This window comes from Engraulis encrasicolus, chromosome 2 (assembly GCF_034702125.1).
Source record: "Engraulis encrasicolus isolate BLACKSEA-1 chromosome 2, IST_EnEncr_1.0, whole genome shotgun sequence".
Taxonomy (NCBI): Eukaryota; Metazoa; Chordata; class Actinopteri; order Clupeiformes; family Engraulidae; genus Engraulis; species Engraulis encrasicolus.
Genome location: NC_085858.1, coordinates 25816833 through 25837059, shown reverse-complemented (window position 1 = coordinate 25837059; position 20227 = coordinate 25816833). Strand labels below are relative to the sequence as shown.

At 43.4% G+C, this 20227-nt stretch overlaps 1 protein-coding gene across 2 annotated transcripts in view; it reads right to left on the bottom strand.

Moving 5' to 3' along the window:
* The window catches only part of stat3 (signal transducer and activator of transcription 3 (acute-phase response factor)), a 50573-nt gene extending 30801 nt beyond the window's left edge, over positions 1-19772 (bottom strand). For both annotated transcript variants that reach the window (XM_063185215.1, XM_063185223.1), the window contains exons 1-2: positions 19538-19772; positions 4464-4613 (exon numbers count right to left, since the gene is read on the bottom strand). In XM_063185215.1, coding sequence (XP_063041285.1) covers positions 4464-4591 — 128 coding nt within the window. In that variant the 5' untranslated portion in view covers positions 4592-4613; positions 19538-19772. The remainder of the gene's footprint in view (positions 1-4463; positions 4614-19537) is intronic.
* Between the last annotated feature and the right edge of the window lie 455 nt (positions 19773-20227).

The window sequence follows — 20227 nt, the reverse complement described above, 5'->3', positions numbered from 1 at the left end:
TAACGATATATATTATCATATTGCCCAGCCCTACTTCTACCTCTACTTCATACACCTCTGGGGTGCATTTCTGGAAAGCGTAGTTGTTAGCAGTTAGCAACTTCGGTAGTTGCCAATTAAATGGGAAATTGCATTGCAACCAACAAAGTAGCTAACATAGTTAGCAACTACGCTTTCCAGAAATGCACCCCTGGTTATATAACATCAACATGAATAATGTGAATGATATTACAAAGTTGAAACCATGTAACGTCCCATCACTGGTGTTGTAATTACATCTGTCAGAGTACTTCTACCTCTACTTTATACAACTCTGGTTATACAACATCAACATGAATAATATGACTAATAATGCCTGGCGGTCAAGGAGTAAGAAAATTGTGTGCACAAAAATGTCACCGATCACGTCAGGTTATGCAAATTGACCTGAAGACCAGTCATGGCAGGTTTTAGTTCATGCAGAACGTTGATGAATAGATCTTCCTATGTACTGCACGTCAATGGGAAATTTCCTTTTTTTTTGCTCACATGTAACAAAGCAAACAAACAAAAGCATACAAAACTCTCTGGGTTCTAAAAATACTTCAGCCTCTCAGTTTCCTCTTGGGGTGACACTGCCAAAAACTTGCAAAAAAAAAAAAGATTTCTAATTACACAGGATCTCTACACTGACCCTGTTTCTAGTCAGTCGTAGATACTTGTAAACACGGAAAGCAGGCCTACAGGCGAAATCTCCTGCTCTCAGTTTAATACTACTGTAGGTCCTGGATTGTCACACCCACTAGCCACGGAATAGGGCTGGGTTATTGAAGATATATATCGTTATCGTGACATAAAAGTGTATATCGTGACCTTTCTCCTGTATCGTTTATATCGTGATAGTAATTTTATCAGTTGTATACAATTCAATATCATTTAATTACATTTTATGTTGTCACAATACACACTATGAGTTCATGTAACCGTAAAAATGACAATAAAAAGATCCATTTTAAAGAAAGGTTGTTTTGCGACATGAAAAAATAAAGAGCAAATAAGGAGAATAACTGAACACTTTTTTTGTGCTATAAAAAAAATAATTGTGCTATATCGTGATATATATCGTTATCGTGATATAAAGTAATCTATATCGTGATATAGCTTTTTTCATAGCGCCCAGCCCTACCATGGACCACATAGTATCTCTGCTGTCAGTGTGCTAATCTTTCCCGTTACTGTCTTGCATAACACCATCAAGTCATGACCTGATAGCCAGTAGTTCTGTATCTCTAATGCTCCAATCACACCTCTGTGAAAGACTTATCGGTGGTGATGATGAGTAACGGGTTGGTGAAATGTGCAAACGAACTGGATTTTATTCTGCCAGTGCAGCAGTTTAGCAATGGTGCTTGCAAATCAAAATGACTAAAACTGAAGCTATGCTGATATTGATTTGATTCCTACAATCGGAAATGCGCTGTTCATTTACGTACGATTTGAATGAGCTCCACCACTTTTCCTCATTTTGTAAGCCACATATTACATATTGTAACCCACCATTACTTGCTTTCCATATAAATGAATAGAACACTAAACTACATTTCACTCAATTCGCAAAGAAAAAAATTGAGATGGCTTCTCTTTTTTGTCTATATCGCATATATTACATTGTTATATTATTGCATGTATTCCCTATAACGTATGATGCACTGCAACAACCCTTGTGTAGGGGTTGTGTATTCAGGGCAATGCTTTATCACACATTGCCAGGCAGCCAGGCTTTATAATTAGTAGAGGTCCTTTATGCCCTTTCCTTCTGATATCTGCAGCACAATTATATCAGGGAGACTTTCTATCAGGATTTAGACAGAACATCAAACCATTTGGCTGTTGCCTGGCAACATTGTACAAAAAGTGTGCCCAAGGTATTTAGATCAATTTGAGAGCAGCTTTCCATCTTCACCTGATGTGCAGCTGCAGTTTAGGAAAAAGGGGTTTGGGGGAGCAGGTTGAAACAGCTGTTCTGCTCTCGCTATGAATGGGATCATAGTGGTATAATAATGGTAATTACTGACATTTATGATTATGATGAGAACTTAAAAAGATGGGCTCAATGGTACTGGAAGTATATTTCAAGATATACTATCCGTATACTCCAACATTGTATTTATTGGCCCTGCCGTGACCAAATGGTAGGGCACTCGTCTACCATGCGGCTGACCCGGGATTCGATTCCCGGCCCGGGTCCTTTGCCAGCCCTTCCCCTTCTCTCTCTCCCCACTCGCTTCTTGTCACCACCTTCACTGTCCTATCATAAATAAAAAGTCAAAAAGACCACATAAAAAACATTGTAAATATTCCTGTTTTACGGAGCTACTGAGTGCCATTTCTCGATGCACCCCTAGCTATTGCCCATTTTGCCTCCTGCCAAAGTAGGGGAGTCACAAACACCACCGTCACATGCCTGCACTGTGACACCATTGACACTCAAATTAAATTGTGAGAGCTTCCAAGCTTCAAGGGCCTGTGATTGATTCAAAGTGCCGAGACTAATCATTAGGATTGATCTGATTGACTTTTTGATCACCTTGCAATCAATTGTCCAGCTCTAACTACTAGCCTCTGAACATAGACTAGGTAGTCAGGAGTATTTGGCTGCTCCAGATTGGCCCTTGTACGCTATGAAGCCAGGGTGTCAAAACTCAAATTGACAGTGGGCCAAAATCAAAATCTGGAGTGAAGTTGCAGGCCGAACCCAATAAAATTGGCCACACACTGACTGATAGTGTGCACACAAGCACTTAATCCTTAAAGTGACACTGTGTGAGATTTTTAGTTGTTTATTTCCAGAACTCATGCTACCCATTCTCTAATGTTACCTTTTTCATGAATGCTTACCACCACCATCAAATTCTAAGTATTCATTATGAAACGTGCACTTTTCATGCATGAAAAGGGGGGATCTTCTCCATGGTCCGCCATTTTGAATTTCCAAAAATAGCCATTTCTAGCAGCAAAAATGACTCTACTTGGACCATACTAGAAAATATGTGTTTATTACTTAATAAACTTTCATGTAAAGATCAAATTTGGCAATAGGTGACACAGTTTCAATGAGCAACATAGTTGCAGTACCTTTTTTGACCATTTACTGCACAGTGTGCCTTTAAAACTAGCCAAATTCATAAACACTCATTCTCATCATGTATGGTAGATCAAATGTGCCTGCACATATTCAGTTGTATGAGTGGGAGAGATCATAACTGATGCACTTGCTGTTACACTGGCCAAGGCTCACTCATCATTCCTGCTGTGACGCCAAAAACTGTGTGTTCTAGTCACTACATATTAATGGCATGACGGGGGCCAACTGTATTACACATTTTGTACCTCATGAGTAAAGTCAAATGGCAAGTGCTGTCGACCAGATTTGGCCCCTGAGCCTGAGTTTGACATAAAGTAGCTGCTATGAAAGAACTTACACAATAGTAAACCTGAGACTCATCATGACTCTAAAAAAATGAGTTCAAGTCACTGTGATTCAGAAATCAGGTTTAAAAACTGACTCGCACTGTAGGGTGCATTTCTCAGATCTGTTGTATATTGCTGCAAATGTCTAATGACGTCCAATAGAGGCTACTGAACTCTACGAGGACACATCAGCGAATTACACACCAGCCAAAAGCACTACGAGACTGCTGCTGAGATGGACGTCATATCCCTGCTCCTGGACAATGTTCTCCGGAAGTGTCGCTATGTACTGTACGTGAAGAATAAACTAACCTACTACTATCCTTGATCCTTAACATGCATCGAACAGTCTTTCTTTCTGCCTTACAAGAACAAAATACGAAACCGGGGTGTCTCAGTTTCCTCCACTTTCTTTTAGAAGCGGGATGTGATCTACCATGATAAACCTGTCCACTAAATGTAATGAAAGTATTTTTTGGCCAATCTATGTTTTTTTATATATTGACAGCGACGAGGAGAAATGGTTGAAAGAGACAGAGATGGGGGAGGATTGGGAAAAGACCTCGGGGCTGGAATCGAACCCAGGTCCCCGGCGCAACAGTAAAGCCCCTTGTACATCGGGCGCTACCTACGCAACCCAGGTAGCTGGGGTGGTTGAAGAAGTTTCGCCATGAATTTGTTTTATTCGCTCTTGACATGTTTGATTCAGCTAATCACATAACGGCTCTGTCTTGACAGCCTGGGACATTCCTCGATATGAACGTTACAATTGGTTTTCGCCGAACCGCGTCATAGCGACTTCGCTTAAGATTAGCTTGAGTTTAATGGTCAAAATTCGCCCTGGTCGCTCAAGAAGCTTCGCTCCTGGCGAATTCGCTCTGGTAGCTTTATTCGCCTTCCCTCCATAGAGAAACAATGACTTCCGCCGCGCAGGTCGCTTAGTTCGCCTTCGATGTACACGGGGCATAAAGTGCCTTAGCCAAGGCCAAAGTAACGTAATGCATGGTACCCACCAATCCTGGCTCTCGATCCAGGGGGCGAGGAACTGGCGCAGCTCCATGGGGAAGCTGTCACTGTACAGGTGGTACAGCTGCTCCAGGTAGCGCGTCTCCAGCTGCTGCAACTGATTCCACTGGGCCATGATGACCTACAGTACAGTACGCCTGGAGAGGAGGAGGAGGAGGAGGAGGAGGAAGAGGAGACGGGAGGAGGAGGAAGAGGAGGAGGTGGAGGAGGAGGAGGAGGAGGAGGAGGAGGAAGAGACGGGAGGAGGAGGAGATGGGAGGAGGAGGAGGAGTAGGAGGGAGGAGGAGGAGGGGGAGGGGGGAGGAGGAGGGGGAGGAAGAGGAAGAGGAGGAAGAGACGGGAGGAGAGGAGGAGGAGGAGGAGGGAGGATGAGGAGACGGGAGGGTGGAGGAGGAGGAGCGGGAGGGTGGAGGAGGAGGAGGAGGAGGAGGAGGAGGAGATGGGAGGAGGAGGAGGAGGAGGGAGGAGGGTGAAGGAGGAGGAGGAGGAGATGGAAGGGTGGAGGAGGTGGAGGAGATGGAAGGGTGGAGGAGGAATGTGGAGGAGATGGGAGGGTGGAGGAGGAGGAGGAGGAGGAGGAGGAGGGAGGAGGAGGAGATGGGAGGGTGGAGGAGGAGGAGGAGGAGGAGGAGGAGGAGGAGGAGGGGAGAGGGTGGAGGAGGAGGAGTAGGAGGAGGAGAAGAGGAGGAGGAGGAGCAGGAGGAGGAGGAGGGGGAGGGTGGAGGAGGAGGAGTAGGAGGAGAAGAGGAGGAGTAGGAGGAGAAGAGGAGGAGCAGGAGGAGGAGGAGGAGAAGAGGAGGAGGAGGAGGAGAAGAGGAGGAGGAGGAGGAGGAGGAGGAGGAGGAGGAGACGGGAGGGTGGAGGGAGAGAGGGAAGAAGGACATAACATTTTAATGACTATTGTTTTTAAGAGCATTTCTTTAAAATTATTGGAAAAAAACACATTCAGGAAAAAACAAACCAGGGGGTATGCCAAGAAGCTGGCTCAGCTGGCTTCAATTAGGCATGAGGTAAAGGAAAATCATCTCATAGAAAAGCTTGGAGTCCTCATTTTCTAAATCAAATAATGCCTGCAGGTATATCTATTAGCAGGGTTACCCCGTTTCTGTGGGTTAACTAAGCCTGGCTTATCACTTAACCATGTTCTTACTATACGCCCCAGGAGGAAGAGGACAGAACTTGATAGAGAGAAGAGGAAATGAGAAGAAGAAAGGGAAACTGAGGGTCACGACCGGATGGGAGGAGCAGGGACGGAGACAGAGATGGAGAAAGGGATGGACCGAAGAAGGAGAGAGAGAGAGAAAAGGAGAATGACTTTTAGAAGAACTACTATTGCAAAAACTGTTTCAAAACAGTGGAAATAACGTCACGGAATACTAGCCAGGAGGAAAAAAAGACATCACCTGATGCACAGAGAAGGACACACAAATGTGAAAGAGATGTAAAAAGAAGAGAGAATGAAGACATGAACATGTGTGAGAGCACGAAAGAAAAACAAGGAGAGAGAAAGAGAAAGAGAAAGGACAAGGAAAGAGACACTGAGGTAATCGAGGGGTGCAAGGCAAGAACACTCCGTGCAAGGCAAGTACACTCAAAGGGTGAGTATGCAACTGGCACCACATGACAGTAAACAACAAGAGGGACACAGACAGACACAGATACCAGTTCCTTCACAACACTGGTGTAAACAGCCACTGCTGCCTTACACATTTAGCAGTGTCAAAGCAACACTTAGAGAGTTGATTTAACATCTTCTAGAGAGTGTTGGGTCCAAGAGTACTCTCTAAGTGTTGATTTCACACTGCATGTTTTACTGTGTAGTGTGTTAAACTCTCATACACTTGTGCTGAGCGTTTCTGAGAAACGGTGAATCAGACCCTAAACGCCCCTTTATGTCAGCTTGCCAAAACATCCTACCGCTGCAGACACACACGCGCGCGCACACACACACACAAACACGCACACACACACACACACACAGATAAGTCAACTCTATAGGAGTGACGTACTATAGGACCGCACAGGATATGGTGCAATAGGTATGGCTGATGAAATGTATAGCATGTCATACTGCCAGTAAGAGTTTGCCTTGAATCTTGTTTTATCACACACACACACACACACACACACACACACACAGACACAGACACAGACACAGACACACACACACACACACACACACACACACACACACACACACACACACACACACACCTCGGCCTGTGTGCTGCTGCTGTTTGTGTGAGAGGCCGTCTCCCACTCTCACTTCCTGTGCACCTCAGTTAAACTGGATCAAAGGCCCCTTGAGACCATCAACTGTGTTTCCCCCAGTGCAGTAATAATGGAGACCCCCCCCCCCCCAAAAAAAAAAAACATTTAAAAGGGTATGCCACTATTTTGGGGCTTAATACAGTTAAAATCGTTGGCCGGGGAGTATGTAGCTAAGCTAGTGAAAATCAATGGATCACTGTAGCATGTAGCATGCTACACGGATGCATTGACTTTCACTAGCTTAGCGACATGCTCCCTCTTTTAACTTGTCTTAAAGCAAGACAACGGCTTGCATGAAAAATAAGACACTTTACCACCTTTATAAACCCTGGCCAACAATTTTATCTGTATTAAGCCCCTAAATAGTGGCACCCCCCTTTAAGATGTGGGTCATATTATATGATTGTAATGGAGAAAATGGTGATGATCTAAGTGATCATGTTTTGGTAAACATTTTGCCTAATGTTGTCATAATGTATGTCCAAGACAAATTTCCGTCGGGACCATTAAAAAGAATCTTGAATCTTGAATAGTGTAGTAGGTTAAAACAAACTTGAAATCCTTTTATTACATACTGTATATATTCCATATTGGATTTCAAGACGACATGAGGGCAAAAGGTTCTGCCACAAAGTAAATGGAATAAATGTAATAGATTTCAGGTGTGTGGATTTCTCCTGAACTACTCTCTCAAAAACACTTGTGTCTTGCACCAAGGCAGCTGACAGCTTTGGCTGGGCCCCAGGATAAAGTCATCTTAAAGCCCCCACCCAATACATACATAATGAGAATCCATTTCTGGGGCCCTCTGTCCCTGGGCCCGGGACAACTGTCCCCCTTTGTCCCCCCTGTCGGCTGCCATGCTTGCACCCACTTTCAACTTCAGCAACCCCTTCCCACTCTCACTCTCCCACCCTAAACCTCACCTTGCATTGACTCATACGTACCTATAACCCCTCAGAGACATACCCCTGCTCAATACATACTTCATAGGGGACCCTTCAAAACCAACAGCAACAGCAACAAACATTCCATTCCATCTAGTATACTCCTTGAATGTAATGTATTACTACGTTTTGATCTTGTGCCAGTATGTATACGGCTGAGTGTGGATTGCAATCAATCCTCCCACAGGGAAAACAGCATAGATAGCCTTGACCTTGACCTCCACCCGTGGTGTTCTATAAAAGGGCACTGGAAGACTACCATGTTTATCAGCTCTATACACCCTAGCGGTGGGTGAGGGGAGATATGCCCATGCCCACATCAAAGACACTGAGAGTCTCACACCTACTGCATGTGACATTATGTGAAAGTAGACACAAGGTGGATGTTCCACCCCTCCTCCACCTTCCCTAAGCATCACCATGTGAAGCTGTACCAACCGGGGCAAAGCAGCTACACTGAAAGGTAAGGTATGCATTTTTTTATTTCTAGAATTGAAGCTGCCTTTTCACATGCAAAGTTTTTTTCATGTATAATCACTACCATCATTATATTTGTTTAAGTATTTGTAAGTAAATATACACTTTTCATACATGAAAATGTGTCTTCTTTGCATCCACCATTTTGAATTATCAAGAATAGACATCTTCAGCTGCAAAATTCTACTATGGTCAGACCAGTAAATATTAGTTCATTACTTAGTAAATATTAATGAAAATATCACATTTGTGACTGGACAGCACACATTTTGACAATGACTGACTAAAATTGCCTAATTTACCTTCAGCTGGTACTGGTAGAGTAATGACTGGACTGCCAGCAGAACATCACTCTGGCCCATGCTTCAGAGCAGTGGTGTAGTCTTACTTTTTTGAAATTTTGAGGTGGGTATACTGCGTATACCTGCGTTCTACGTACACTACACCACTGCTTCAGAGACACAAAGCTACAGAGCATGTGCAATGTTTTTCTTTCAAGAAGGTGCTCAAAGCCAAAGTGTGCACATGTGGTGGTGATGCTTATGCAACTCTGTGATCAGAGTAATAGGAAATTAAATGCTGACATCGACATAAGGCCCAAGTAAACACACGCTTTTTTACATGACAGTTTCATTTGAACTTCCTCTTCCTCTAGATGAAAGCGCAGGAGTCATCATATAACCGCAGACATCTCAAACCTTCTTTCAGGCAGGCCAAGTCAAATCATCATCTAACTCACTCACACACTCACACACTCTCACTCACTCACTCACTCACTCACTCACTCACTCACTCACTCACTCACACACACACTCACACACACACTCACACACACACACACACACACACACACACACCCCCCATCCCCATCTCCTATACCACGTCTGCCGAAGCTGATGTGTGATGAAAAAGCACAACTTGCCTTCAGTGCGACGGTGATAAAAGCACCCTTCTCAATTAACGTCCATCCTCCAGGGACGTTGCGACGGCCTAAGGCTAGCATCTGGCTCCCCAGGTCGGCTTACAGGAGGGGGAACATAATGTCCCACAGTCAGTCAACAGCCTGCATTGGCTGAGCCTCACCACATAGCTACTAAGCTTCCAAGCTACATGGTGCCAATTCAAGCTAAGACCTAGCAAAGATGGGGGGGGGGTGTTACCAGCATACTCTGCATAGATGTGGATTCTGTTATTTTACATCGAAAGCATCTAAAGAAATACTATTATTAAGTAAGAGAATGAATGCTGTGATTGTGTAATGAGAGTTTGGAGTCATTCTGCCTATCATGACCCTCATAGCCACAAAGCTTCCAAACTGTGTGGTGCCTACTCAAGCTAAGACCTGGTAAGGCAAGGCAAGGCAAGGCAAGTTTATTTATATAGCGCATTTCATACACAGGTGCAACTCAATGTGCTTCACAAAGTTAACAAATGTAAATGAAAGGAAACAGGGAAGAAAGAAGGAAATGAATTAGAGTCAAAAAGCATTTAAAAACATTAAGATAAAACATAAGGTAAAAATAATAATAAAATAAAATAAAATGAAACAAATTAAATAAAAAATCAAAATAATAAGAATAAGTAATTTAAGCTAGGGGAAAGCATCTGAGAACAGCTTTGTCTTGAGTCTAGATTTAAAGCTATCAATAGTGGGTGCATTTTTTATGTCATCTGGAAGCTGGTTCCAAAGCTTTGAAGCATAGAAGCTAAAGGCTGCCTCTCCACACTTTGTTTTGACTTTTGGAATCACCAGCAAAATTCTTCTCCGTTGACCTTAGTGACCTAGTTGGTGCATACAGCAGAAAACATATCCAGTAGATATGTGGGTCCCATTCCATTTAGTGATTTAAACACAAGTAGCATAGCCTTAAAATCAATTCTGTAGCTTACTGGGAGCCAATGCAGCGATCTTAAAATTGGAGTAATGTGGTCGAACTTCCTTGTCTTTGTAAGAACCCTTGCAGCTGCGTTTTGTACAAGTTGAAGCTGTTTAATGGTTTTTAATTGGGGAGGCCAGTAAAAAGACTGTTACAGTAATCAACTTTACTAGAAATAAAGGCATGTATTAGCTTCTCCAGATCATGTTTAGACATCAGGCCCCTAAATTTAGAGACGTTTTTTATGTGATAAAATGCAGACTTAGTAATAGCTTTCATGTGACTGTTGAAGTTTAGGTCACTGTCAATGAGGACCCCAAGATTTTTAACTGTTTCCCTTGCTTTCAGTCCCTTCGTTTCAAGGATAGTAGCAATCTTTTGTCTCTCCTCTCTTTTCCCAAATATAATTACTTCAGTTTTATCTGTGTTCAGCTGGAGGAAATTGTGAGACATCCATTTGTTAATTTGGTCCATGCAATGATAGAGTGATTCAAGGGGGGTATAGTCATTTGGGGACATAGATAAGTAGAGCTGGGTATCATCCGCATAGCTATGGTAATTTATGGAGTTATTCTCGATAATGTGTCCCAGTGGCAACAGATTCAACAGTAGTGGTCCCAGAATGGAGCCCTGGGGGACCCCACAATCCAGAGACATTGGTGATGATGAAGTATGTCTTCCAATGGCGACAAAAAAAACTTCTTTGTTGTAAGTACGATTTTAACCAGTCGATCACTATGCCCGTAAAGCCAACCCAGTGTTCCAGTCTATGTAGTAGTATAGAATGATTAACTGTATCGAAAGCAGCACTCAAATCAAGAAGTACCAAGACGGATGATTTGCCAGCATCAGAATTCAATCTTATGTCATTCATAACTTTAATAAGAGCTGTTTCAGTGCTGTGGTAGGCACGGAAACCTGATTGAAACTTATCAAAATAGCTATTAGAGATTAGAAAAGCAGTTAATTGGTTAAAAACAATTTTCTCTATTATTTTACCCACGAATGGTAGGTTGGATATGGGCCTATAGTTGTTTAGTACCAGTGCATCCAGGTTGTTCTTTTTCAGTAAGGGTTTCACAACTGCTTCTTTCAGACAGCCTGGGAATATGCCTGTTTGTAGTGAGGTGTTGATGATCTGAAGTACATCTGATGATATTAGATTTAAGATGGATTTGAAGAAGGCTGTTGGTAAAATATCTAAGTCAGATGTAGAGGAGCTAAGACTTCTAGGAGCTAAGTACCGTTCTATTAAGAATGTCCACATCAACTAAATGAAAATTTCTCATGAGGTTAGGATTTAACTTCACCATAGCAAGCTGGTCTGAATCTTGGGTCGGTTGCACATGTGTGAGTATGTTTGCACGTATTTTTTCAATCTTTCCTTTGAAAAAGGATGCGAACTCATTGCATTTGCTGACTGAGAGGAACTCAGAGGGCATTAGATTTGGGGGCCTTGCTAGCTTTTCCACAGTGCCAAACAGGACACGTGCATTATTAATATTTCTGTTAATTATGTCAGAGAAAAAAGATTGTCTAGCTTTAGAAATTTCTTGGTTGTATTTCGAGAGTGTGTGTTTATAGATTTGGTAGTGGACTTCAAGTTTGGATTTACGCCACTGTCTTTCAGCCCTCCTGCATTCTTGCTTTAGCATATAACTGTGGGATTCTTTTCTCCAAGGTGCTTTTTCACGTCCACTGTTTTGATTTTTTTCGGGGGCAATAACATCCATAATACGGGTCATCCTTGAATTAAAATTAACCATGAGATCATCTGCACTCTCTGAGGTTTGACTTTGGATCTCTGAAAGTGCTTGCTGAAAGAGTGAGGCTGTCTCACAGTTGATTATACGTTTTTTTGACTGTAACAGATTCCCTTTGAACATGAGGGTACATAGAAACATCAGAAAAAAATGCAGTAATGGTCAGAAAAGCCATAGTCTTTGACACTAGCACAAGCATTAAGGCCTTTTGTTATTATTAGGTCTAAAGTGTGACCTTGGTTGTGTGTTGGTCCTGTTACATGCTGTGTGAGGCTAACAATGTCAATAAGACTTAAAAATTCCTTAGCATAGACATTCTCTAAGTCGTCCACGTAAAAATTAAAATCGCCTGCTATAAACAAGCTATCATAGTTCACACAAACATTCGACAACAGCTCACCAAATTCCTCTAAGAAGAGTGGTGCAGAAAGTCTTGGAGGTCTGTAAATAGTCAATAACAGTATGTCAGAAGAACATTTTAGAACTGCAGCTAAGTATTCAAAAGATGAAAATTCACCTAGTGATGTCTTTTGACATTGAAACAGTGCCTTGAAAATAATTGCTATCCCCCCTCCCTGTTTATTCTGCCTTTCTGTACTAATGAAATTAAAGTGTGACGGAGTTGCTTCTATAAGTGTGATAGAGCTAGTGGATTTTTCCAGCCATGTTTCAGTTAAAAATAAAAAATCAAGGTTGTGGGTACAGATAAACTCATTGACAACAAAAGGCTTGTTCCTTAGAGATCTACTATTCTGTAAAGCTAATTTAGCATTGAGCATTGGAGGCATTTCCACTGTGGTAGTGAGTTTTTTTGGGACAAGTCTGAGATTTCCCATGCTTGCCGTCTTGGGGGGAATGTATGCGTGTCTCAAGAGACCTCGTTTTGTTGTTAGAACTGGAATAAGATTGTCCACGGGTCCCCTTATCTGCTTATTTTCAAAAAACAACTGTTACTATGTGGGTAGGGACCCAGTTGATATCAGACTGTGCTTTCAACCATGTCATCCTCACTGATACTACTGTACTCCAGAGCACAGACAGGTGGTTGTGGGGCCTTGCCTTTTTTGGGTGCAGTCATGGATGGAAGTATCCTTTTAGATTTTGGGGTAGAATGAGGTTGACCTTGAGAAATATCCGCATAGGAGGCTTGGTAGGAATGTCTGGGGGTAGAAAAGGTAGATCTGGCATAGGGGAGTAGTCTCGCCATAGTTTCTGGAAATCTCAGTCTGGGAGATGAAGATGGTGTTTCGTCGTTCCGGGAAGGTTGTGATTCCATTGGTGATTGCATTTTTGTCGCCGTTGCCAGGGCTTGCTGTGGCTGCGTTTCGCCACATCTGGGGGGTGAGTTTGGTTTTGAGGAAACCACATTTCCTATTTCCTGTGTGGACAGTCGCTTTTTGGCAGACCCTGGGAGGTGGAATTGGTGATGCCAATGGCATTTTGCCAGTCCGTCAAGGAGGTGGAACACTTGATCTCCGGCGAGCGGCTTGCTGCCAGTTTCTGTGACAGATCTTCCAGCTGTTCCGAAAGCTGGTTCAGTTTGTGGCGAGTTCTGTGTGTTCCGTTGTTTTCCACTTGAGCAGAGTAGAGGGACTTGGCTACGTCATCTGTGTGTGTGCTTTCGCCAGTCTGTGGCTCAGTTTGCACACTTACAGGCACAGAGGGCTTGTTGAAATGCCCCTGTGTCTGAGTGGATACAGATACAGGCCGCTTATCAGCGCCCAAGGTCTCAATGCTGTAAACCAACTGGTCTGTCAGCACTTTGGCGCCGGTCCCAACTCAGTTCTGCACTGTTTTTTTTGAAAAGTACAGTGCGTCTCAGGAAAACGGTTCGAAATTGTCAACAAAGCTGATACCGTTGGATCTGCATGTCCTTGACAGCCATGTGTTTAAGCAATTTAATCTCGAAAACGCAAAAGTCGCGATAGCATGGTGCTGGTATTGGCCCGCTGATGAAGAATGGAATTTTCAGATCTTTTTAGAGTTGAAAATAAGTCATTAAAATCCTTTTTGACAGTTATTTGCTCTTTGAACAGATCCGCTGCCCCACAGTGAACAACAAGGCGATCAATAGATCTGTGGTCAGACACCAATTGTGGGATACTGTCCTTGGTCTCACGTACGGATGCATGGGGCAGACAGGACACTTTAAAAGTTCCATTTTCCGATATTTTTCACACTCAGATCACCAACAACAAGTGTTGTAGGAGAGGCAGGCAGCTGCCGTCTAACTTTGTTCTTGTTATTCCAATGCGGTGTACGTTCAGTTTTTATTCTGGGAGCAACTGGTTCCACTTGTTCAAGGCACTCAAATCGATTTTGAAGTTTTATGGGCTGCCCTGAAAAAGTTGGTCTGGCAGCAGCAGACCGCACTGGTGTTGAAGTTAGTATTTTATCTCTGTTTTTGGGTCGAGCCCCTTTGCTTTCCCAATAGTGAGTAGGCCTACTCACATTTTGCTTTGCGAAGCTTTTGCCAGGTGTTTCGTCCAGCGTCACAAATGTCACATCAGCCGTCGTTGGTCTGCTTTTGCATTTGCGGCAACCTGTTTCAGACTTCCCTTCAGTCTTTGATAGGCGATCACCCAGTAAGGATTCCAGGGCAGAAATCCGTTGTTCCAGCAGTATCCATTTTTTGGACTGTCGTTGTCGCATTTTGTTATTGTTTCAGCTCGGCAATTGTTTTGACTTCTAGGTTCTCTTGTGAAAAACACTAATGTATGAATAAAATCCTCTGTTGTTCTTCTCTAAACTTGTTAAAAACTGTGTATATGGCAAATAAAATCCAAGATATAGTGTGAAAAAAAAAAAAAAAGTAAAGAAATTGAAGTTAGGCAGGAGCAAAGCAGAAAAGCGACCTACTCGCTTGAGTAGGAGGAGCCTGGTAGGGGAGATGAAGGCTATACGAGCAGGAGAAACAGTCAGTCTAGACAGGATTTTGGGCACTTGCTTCTGATATAGCTTTGGCTGCTCAGTGAAATTTACGTTTCTGTTTTTTTTTTTTGCAGGTGTTTCTCACACATCAGCTAGTAGCTTGGAGGTTAATTAAGGTGAGATTTCGCTGGGTGTAGGTGTTTGTTTTTGTGGTGGCGGGCTGATTTTCTTCAATTGTCTGCACCTCAGCTAATATGGGTAAGAAATTTCCCAGGCAAGAATGCAGTCACACACACACATGCATAAATTTACATACAGAAACATGTAAGCTTAAGCCATGCACCCACATGTGACACTGCATCGTCTTTTCTTCCATTTTTTGACCGCAAAATGACATGGCCCAATTTGAACTGTGTCACCATTCCAGACGGTCGTGAGTGCGTTTTAATATGCGACCTTGCCTCCTCCACTTGCTTCTCGTCATGATGACATCACTGACAACAGCATTATATTCCAATATCTTGCAAAAGTTCAATTGTAAAGTCTTTTTCTCATTCGCAATTGGGATGGTGAATGAAAAAGAGTCCCTCAAAAGTTGTTGTGGCGAGGCTGACAGCTGGGAAACTTTATCGTTTTCTCCACGGAGGAGGGGCCAGGAGGCGGGTGGAGGAGACAAGCACAAGTGGAGGAGGCAAGGTCACATATTGGGATGCACCCCGTGTTTCTACAATGGCTTCCTGGAAGAGCTTGACAATGACCAGAGACGCTCTAATGGAATCCTGGTGTGTGTGCAGGAGTGTGGGTGAGGGGGGGTGGGGGGTTGTGGGATATGGGTAGGAAGAGGTATAACAGGGAAAGATATTTTGTATTGTTCTCGAGAAATAGTCAATGAACCCACACAGTGAGTTGACTTTGGATTTACAAAATAACTAGCAGTAATCAGTGTACGTATTGTTAGTAGTAGTCAGTCATATGCATGCTTTAACTTCATATTGCTGATGCTATTACATTGCTATAATGTAATGTTATACATATAATACAATATCATATGACTATTGTGTAGTGTATTTTGATCATTGCTATTCAGCAGCTATAATAGTGTGTTTCATGTTTAATAAGGTAAGATTGGGCATGATGGTGTGATACCAATTTCACATATTGCCAGGTTACATGTACAGTATAAATCAAAAGAAAAAAGAAACATTTTCATGAATTGTTTCTGATCTGATGGTTGGCATTTGGCATTTGGCAAAAGGCCCCTGGCGGAGGAGCAGCCACCGTGAGTGAGCAGAAACCTGCCATGCTGCTCTCCTCGCTTCATACGTAGTAGAGATGCACCGGATCCGGTTCCGGTTCCGGATCCGGCAGGATAATTGGGTTTTTCACAGGATCCGGGTCCGGCAGGATGTTAAGCAGTGGATCCGGCATCCGGCATCTTACCTAAAAATCAGGGTCTGGTGTATCTGTAGCCTAGGCTTTTCAGTCAGTCTTTCAGAACCCTAATCACTGCATAGAGTGAAAGCCCTTTGGAAGCGGCCGTTGCAGGCAGTGTGCCAATAAGCCAATGAGTCTAAAAAATAAAATAATAAAAAGGGCCCACGTGTGCAAGTAGACTATGACTATATGTTTCAACCCTTTTGTAGGATCCGGTATCCGGTTCCGGATCCGGCAGGATCTTAAGCAGTGGATCCAGTATCCGGCAGGATCCTAAAAATCAGGATCCGGTGCATCTCTAATACGTAGCACACACATCCCCAGCACCGCCTCACTCCCTAACTCCCTCACTCATAAATCACACACTCCACGCTGTCTGAATATCTGTGGACTTCCTCTTCCTCCGAAGCTCTGAGCTGAGGTGACTCGAGTCGTCACTTTCAGACCAACTGTCACCCGTCAATACGCAACCTGAAGCCACTCCGTGGACCCTCAGCAGGGTAACCACCAATATCACTACCATCTGACACAACGCCATCATACCATCTGACACAATGCCATCATAACTCATAGAAGTGTGGAAAAAATGAGGAAAAACTACTTTAACTACTTAAAATATATTTGACTCAATATACTACTATACACACCTCAAAAACACCTGTGTTCTGCACTGCTCTCAGTTTCTTTGCACAGTGGTACAGTGGTTTCCAGTACGCTACACAATCATCCCCCTTGATGTTCTGCATATCCAGGTCCTTCCTCCCTACCTCCTTCTCACCAGGAGACGTTTCATCACATGCATTGAGCAATAAAGTTGTGTAATTAGCGAATGCATTTGAAATACGAATCAGTGAAGATGCAGAATGTCTAGGCACTATTAATGTTACCAACAACGTGTTGCACCAGAGTTAGCCTCTAGTCTACTTTACATATACAGTCCCCAATATAAAAAGGAAATGGAAACCAACACGTTATGGTCATCATCACAACTGCATACTATAAAGTTCTCAAAACTACCTTTTGCATCCTGAGGGTCAATTTTCTCTCTCTCCTTTTATTTACTCAATTTTTTTAGAGTTTAGTATGTTGGTTGAGCCACTAGACTTCTTTTTGAAGAGTCACAGACACATAGGCCCTCTCATCAAAGCACTGCAGGGCAGGGGCGGAGCTATAGGGAGGGCGAGCAGGGCACTTGCCCCTGGGCCCAGGGCCCTCCCGTATTGGTGGTGGGGGCCCTATTGTGAGCTTGGCAAGCTGTATAGGGGGCCCAATAAGTGTCTTGCCCAGGGGCCCTGTGTGCAATTGTTCCGCCACTGCTGCAGGGCTTGTGAATGGTGAGAAATGACAGCCAGAGACAGCTGCTGTTCTCTAGGGCCTGGGGTACCCACGCCTGGCTCTAGGTCTAGGGCCTAGACTTGGACTCAACCCCATAGACCACCAAATTATACGGAGGCACTAATTAAAAACTGTGGCTCAGGCAGCCAGCCATATTTGGCCATGTGGCCAATCATTCTCTCAGCCAGGCATGCTGGGAAACAGTAAAATGACTGCTGAGAAGCCGTGAAAGACTATTGTTCCCAGTAGTGCTCGCGCTGCCATATGATTTTTCTATGGTTCGAGCGAGAGTGAGTCATCTTGGAGGGTTCTGGTGTCAGGAGAGCTATCCAAAATATGTGTACAGAAGATGATTTTCCAAACTACTATGCAAAGACTAGGAGGAAATATTGAACAGTACATCACTGGTCAATGTTAGTGTTCACACAACTGCACAAGCACCTGCTGTTTTGAGTAACTTATTGCACAGGTTGTTCTGATGTAGGCTATGCCATACACGGAGATGCAAATTTAGGAGAACTCACTGATCAGAAGATCTCTAAATAACCTCAGTGACATCACTAATACAATAAAACATATCTGTTATACCTTGTCTCATGACTGATTGCGATAGCCTAGATTTGTTTTTTCTCCTCATCCAATGCAAATGTGGTGTTGTGTGTTAGGCAGACCAAAAGCCCTCCATTTCTCAAACATGGATTTGTTTTACAGAGCAACTGAGTTCTGTATGCTGTCCCAGGCAGCATACCTTACAGGGAGGCAGCAACATCCACTAGCACTTTACAAGAACAGGCCTTCATAAAAGCCCACTTCACATTACAGTACTTCACTTTAACCTACCATGCATCCACCACTAAAGTTATCTATGGGCAGGCTAAAAATGAACGTGAATAATAACAACGCTTTTCTAAGTACAACTTCCTCTTTCTCCGAGGCGAATTCCCAGAATCTCCAGGCAAGCAAGCAAGGCAAGCCCTTGAATTTCAGTGGTGCGCTTCACGTTGAAAACTGACAGGCGGTCATATTATCTCCAGAGACCGATAGGTGTGTCGTTTATATTTTCTTTCCCGTAAGGTACGAGTACTTCCTTTTATTGGCCCTTGTCTTGGTGTGGCCCTCTGAAAGGCATCTGATATTGGCAAGAAAAAGGAGGTCTTGCTGGATGCACATATCTTCTCTAACCCGCCCACCTGTTTAACATGGAGAATGTCCACCATAACAGTAGCCATCATATCGCGAGCGACAAACGTGTGCAGTGAACACCCGTGCCCGTTATGTAAAAGCATCCGAGTTTTAATTAGTATGACGTAGAGCCACATGCGAGGACCACACGGCTTCCCTCTCTGACCCAGTGTTGGATGCGATGACGTAATAGGAGTGAAAAGCACGAAAGTGCATGGGACACCCCCGCACGATGAGAAAGGTAGAGTGACACAAAAAGCACCTTTGTTTTAAACCCAAATTAACACAATGCCCCTAAAAGTCGGGACAGACATTTGGAAGACACCTGTGCTGAGTTCTGTGCATTCCGTTATAAAGGTGACAGCCTAATCCGCGAGTGTGACTAGTGGCCGTCAAAAATGTAATGTTGAATGCCTTTGAAATGCTCACAGGCCGTCTAGTGCTGTTTTTTTTAGTATACAACCACACAACCAGCATCCCTTTTACGTCACTAGCTGCATTGATTAACATATCATAAGTACAGCTATGTAGCCTACAGATGGCCAGACAGATGCGTGTCATTTTTTTTGGCTATGTTAAAATCTGTCAGTGATATCCCAGATGTCCATGTATAACCACTGTAGTTTACAATGAAATCTGCCATTTCAATGAACACTGTACCTTATACAATAACTTTTATTGTTGCAGTCACTATGCCCCAGGCACCACGGTCCTGCCCTAAGCGACACACGTTAGGCTACAAAGTTACGATACCACTTCCACTGAACACGTTGAAACAAAATGGAATGTTGGGCGCAATTATGTATCCCACAGCAGTAAGCCTACGCTCTATCCAACTTCATTCTGTGAAATTACAGACGTAATGCAATCCAATGTCCCAATGGAAGGAACTCCACACACTTACCTTTTCCCTGGTCTATTTTCAACTAGAAGTAAGTGGCCTGGTCGGTCCAAAGCTCGACACTGCAGCAGCTAAACAGACAAACAAGTGGTCTTCTCGATGCCCTAACAAACCAATACAGAACTGTCCTTTGAGCCTTAACAATTCTTTCCTCAGCTCATGAATAGTTTCTTTTCAACGACGTAGTCTTTCCCTTCCAAGTGCCGTCTGCCTTGCCACAGTACACGTTTGAGTGACATTTCCTCCATGCACTATGAAAACGACAATATAAACTCGTCCAATAGTAATTCGTGATACCACTGAGGGGTGGGGACAAGAGACAAGCACGGTTGTCGGCGCCCCTGTTTTCAGCCTTGCCCTGCGTGGCTGTTCCGTTTAGTCATCCTCCCTCTACTAATGGTAAGAACCCATACAACTTTGCACAACAATGGAGGGAGGGTGCCTTTGTTGACGGAACAGCTGTACTTGAAGTCATCTGAATTACTGGCAGAGTCTACGTCATCAGGACTGTAATACAGGGATATAGCAGACAGTATTGACATTAGACTATTGTAACCCCCACAGAGGCATAACTTCAGACAAGTACTTCTAGAAAATAGGCTTAAACAAAGCTGTAAAGAGGGACGTAAGAGTATAACGCTAAAACAATTATACAGTAGGTCCCTTGTGTTTTTGTTTCTGTGTTATGTTTAG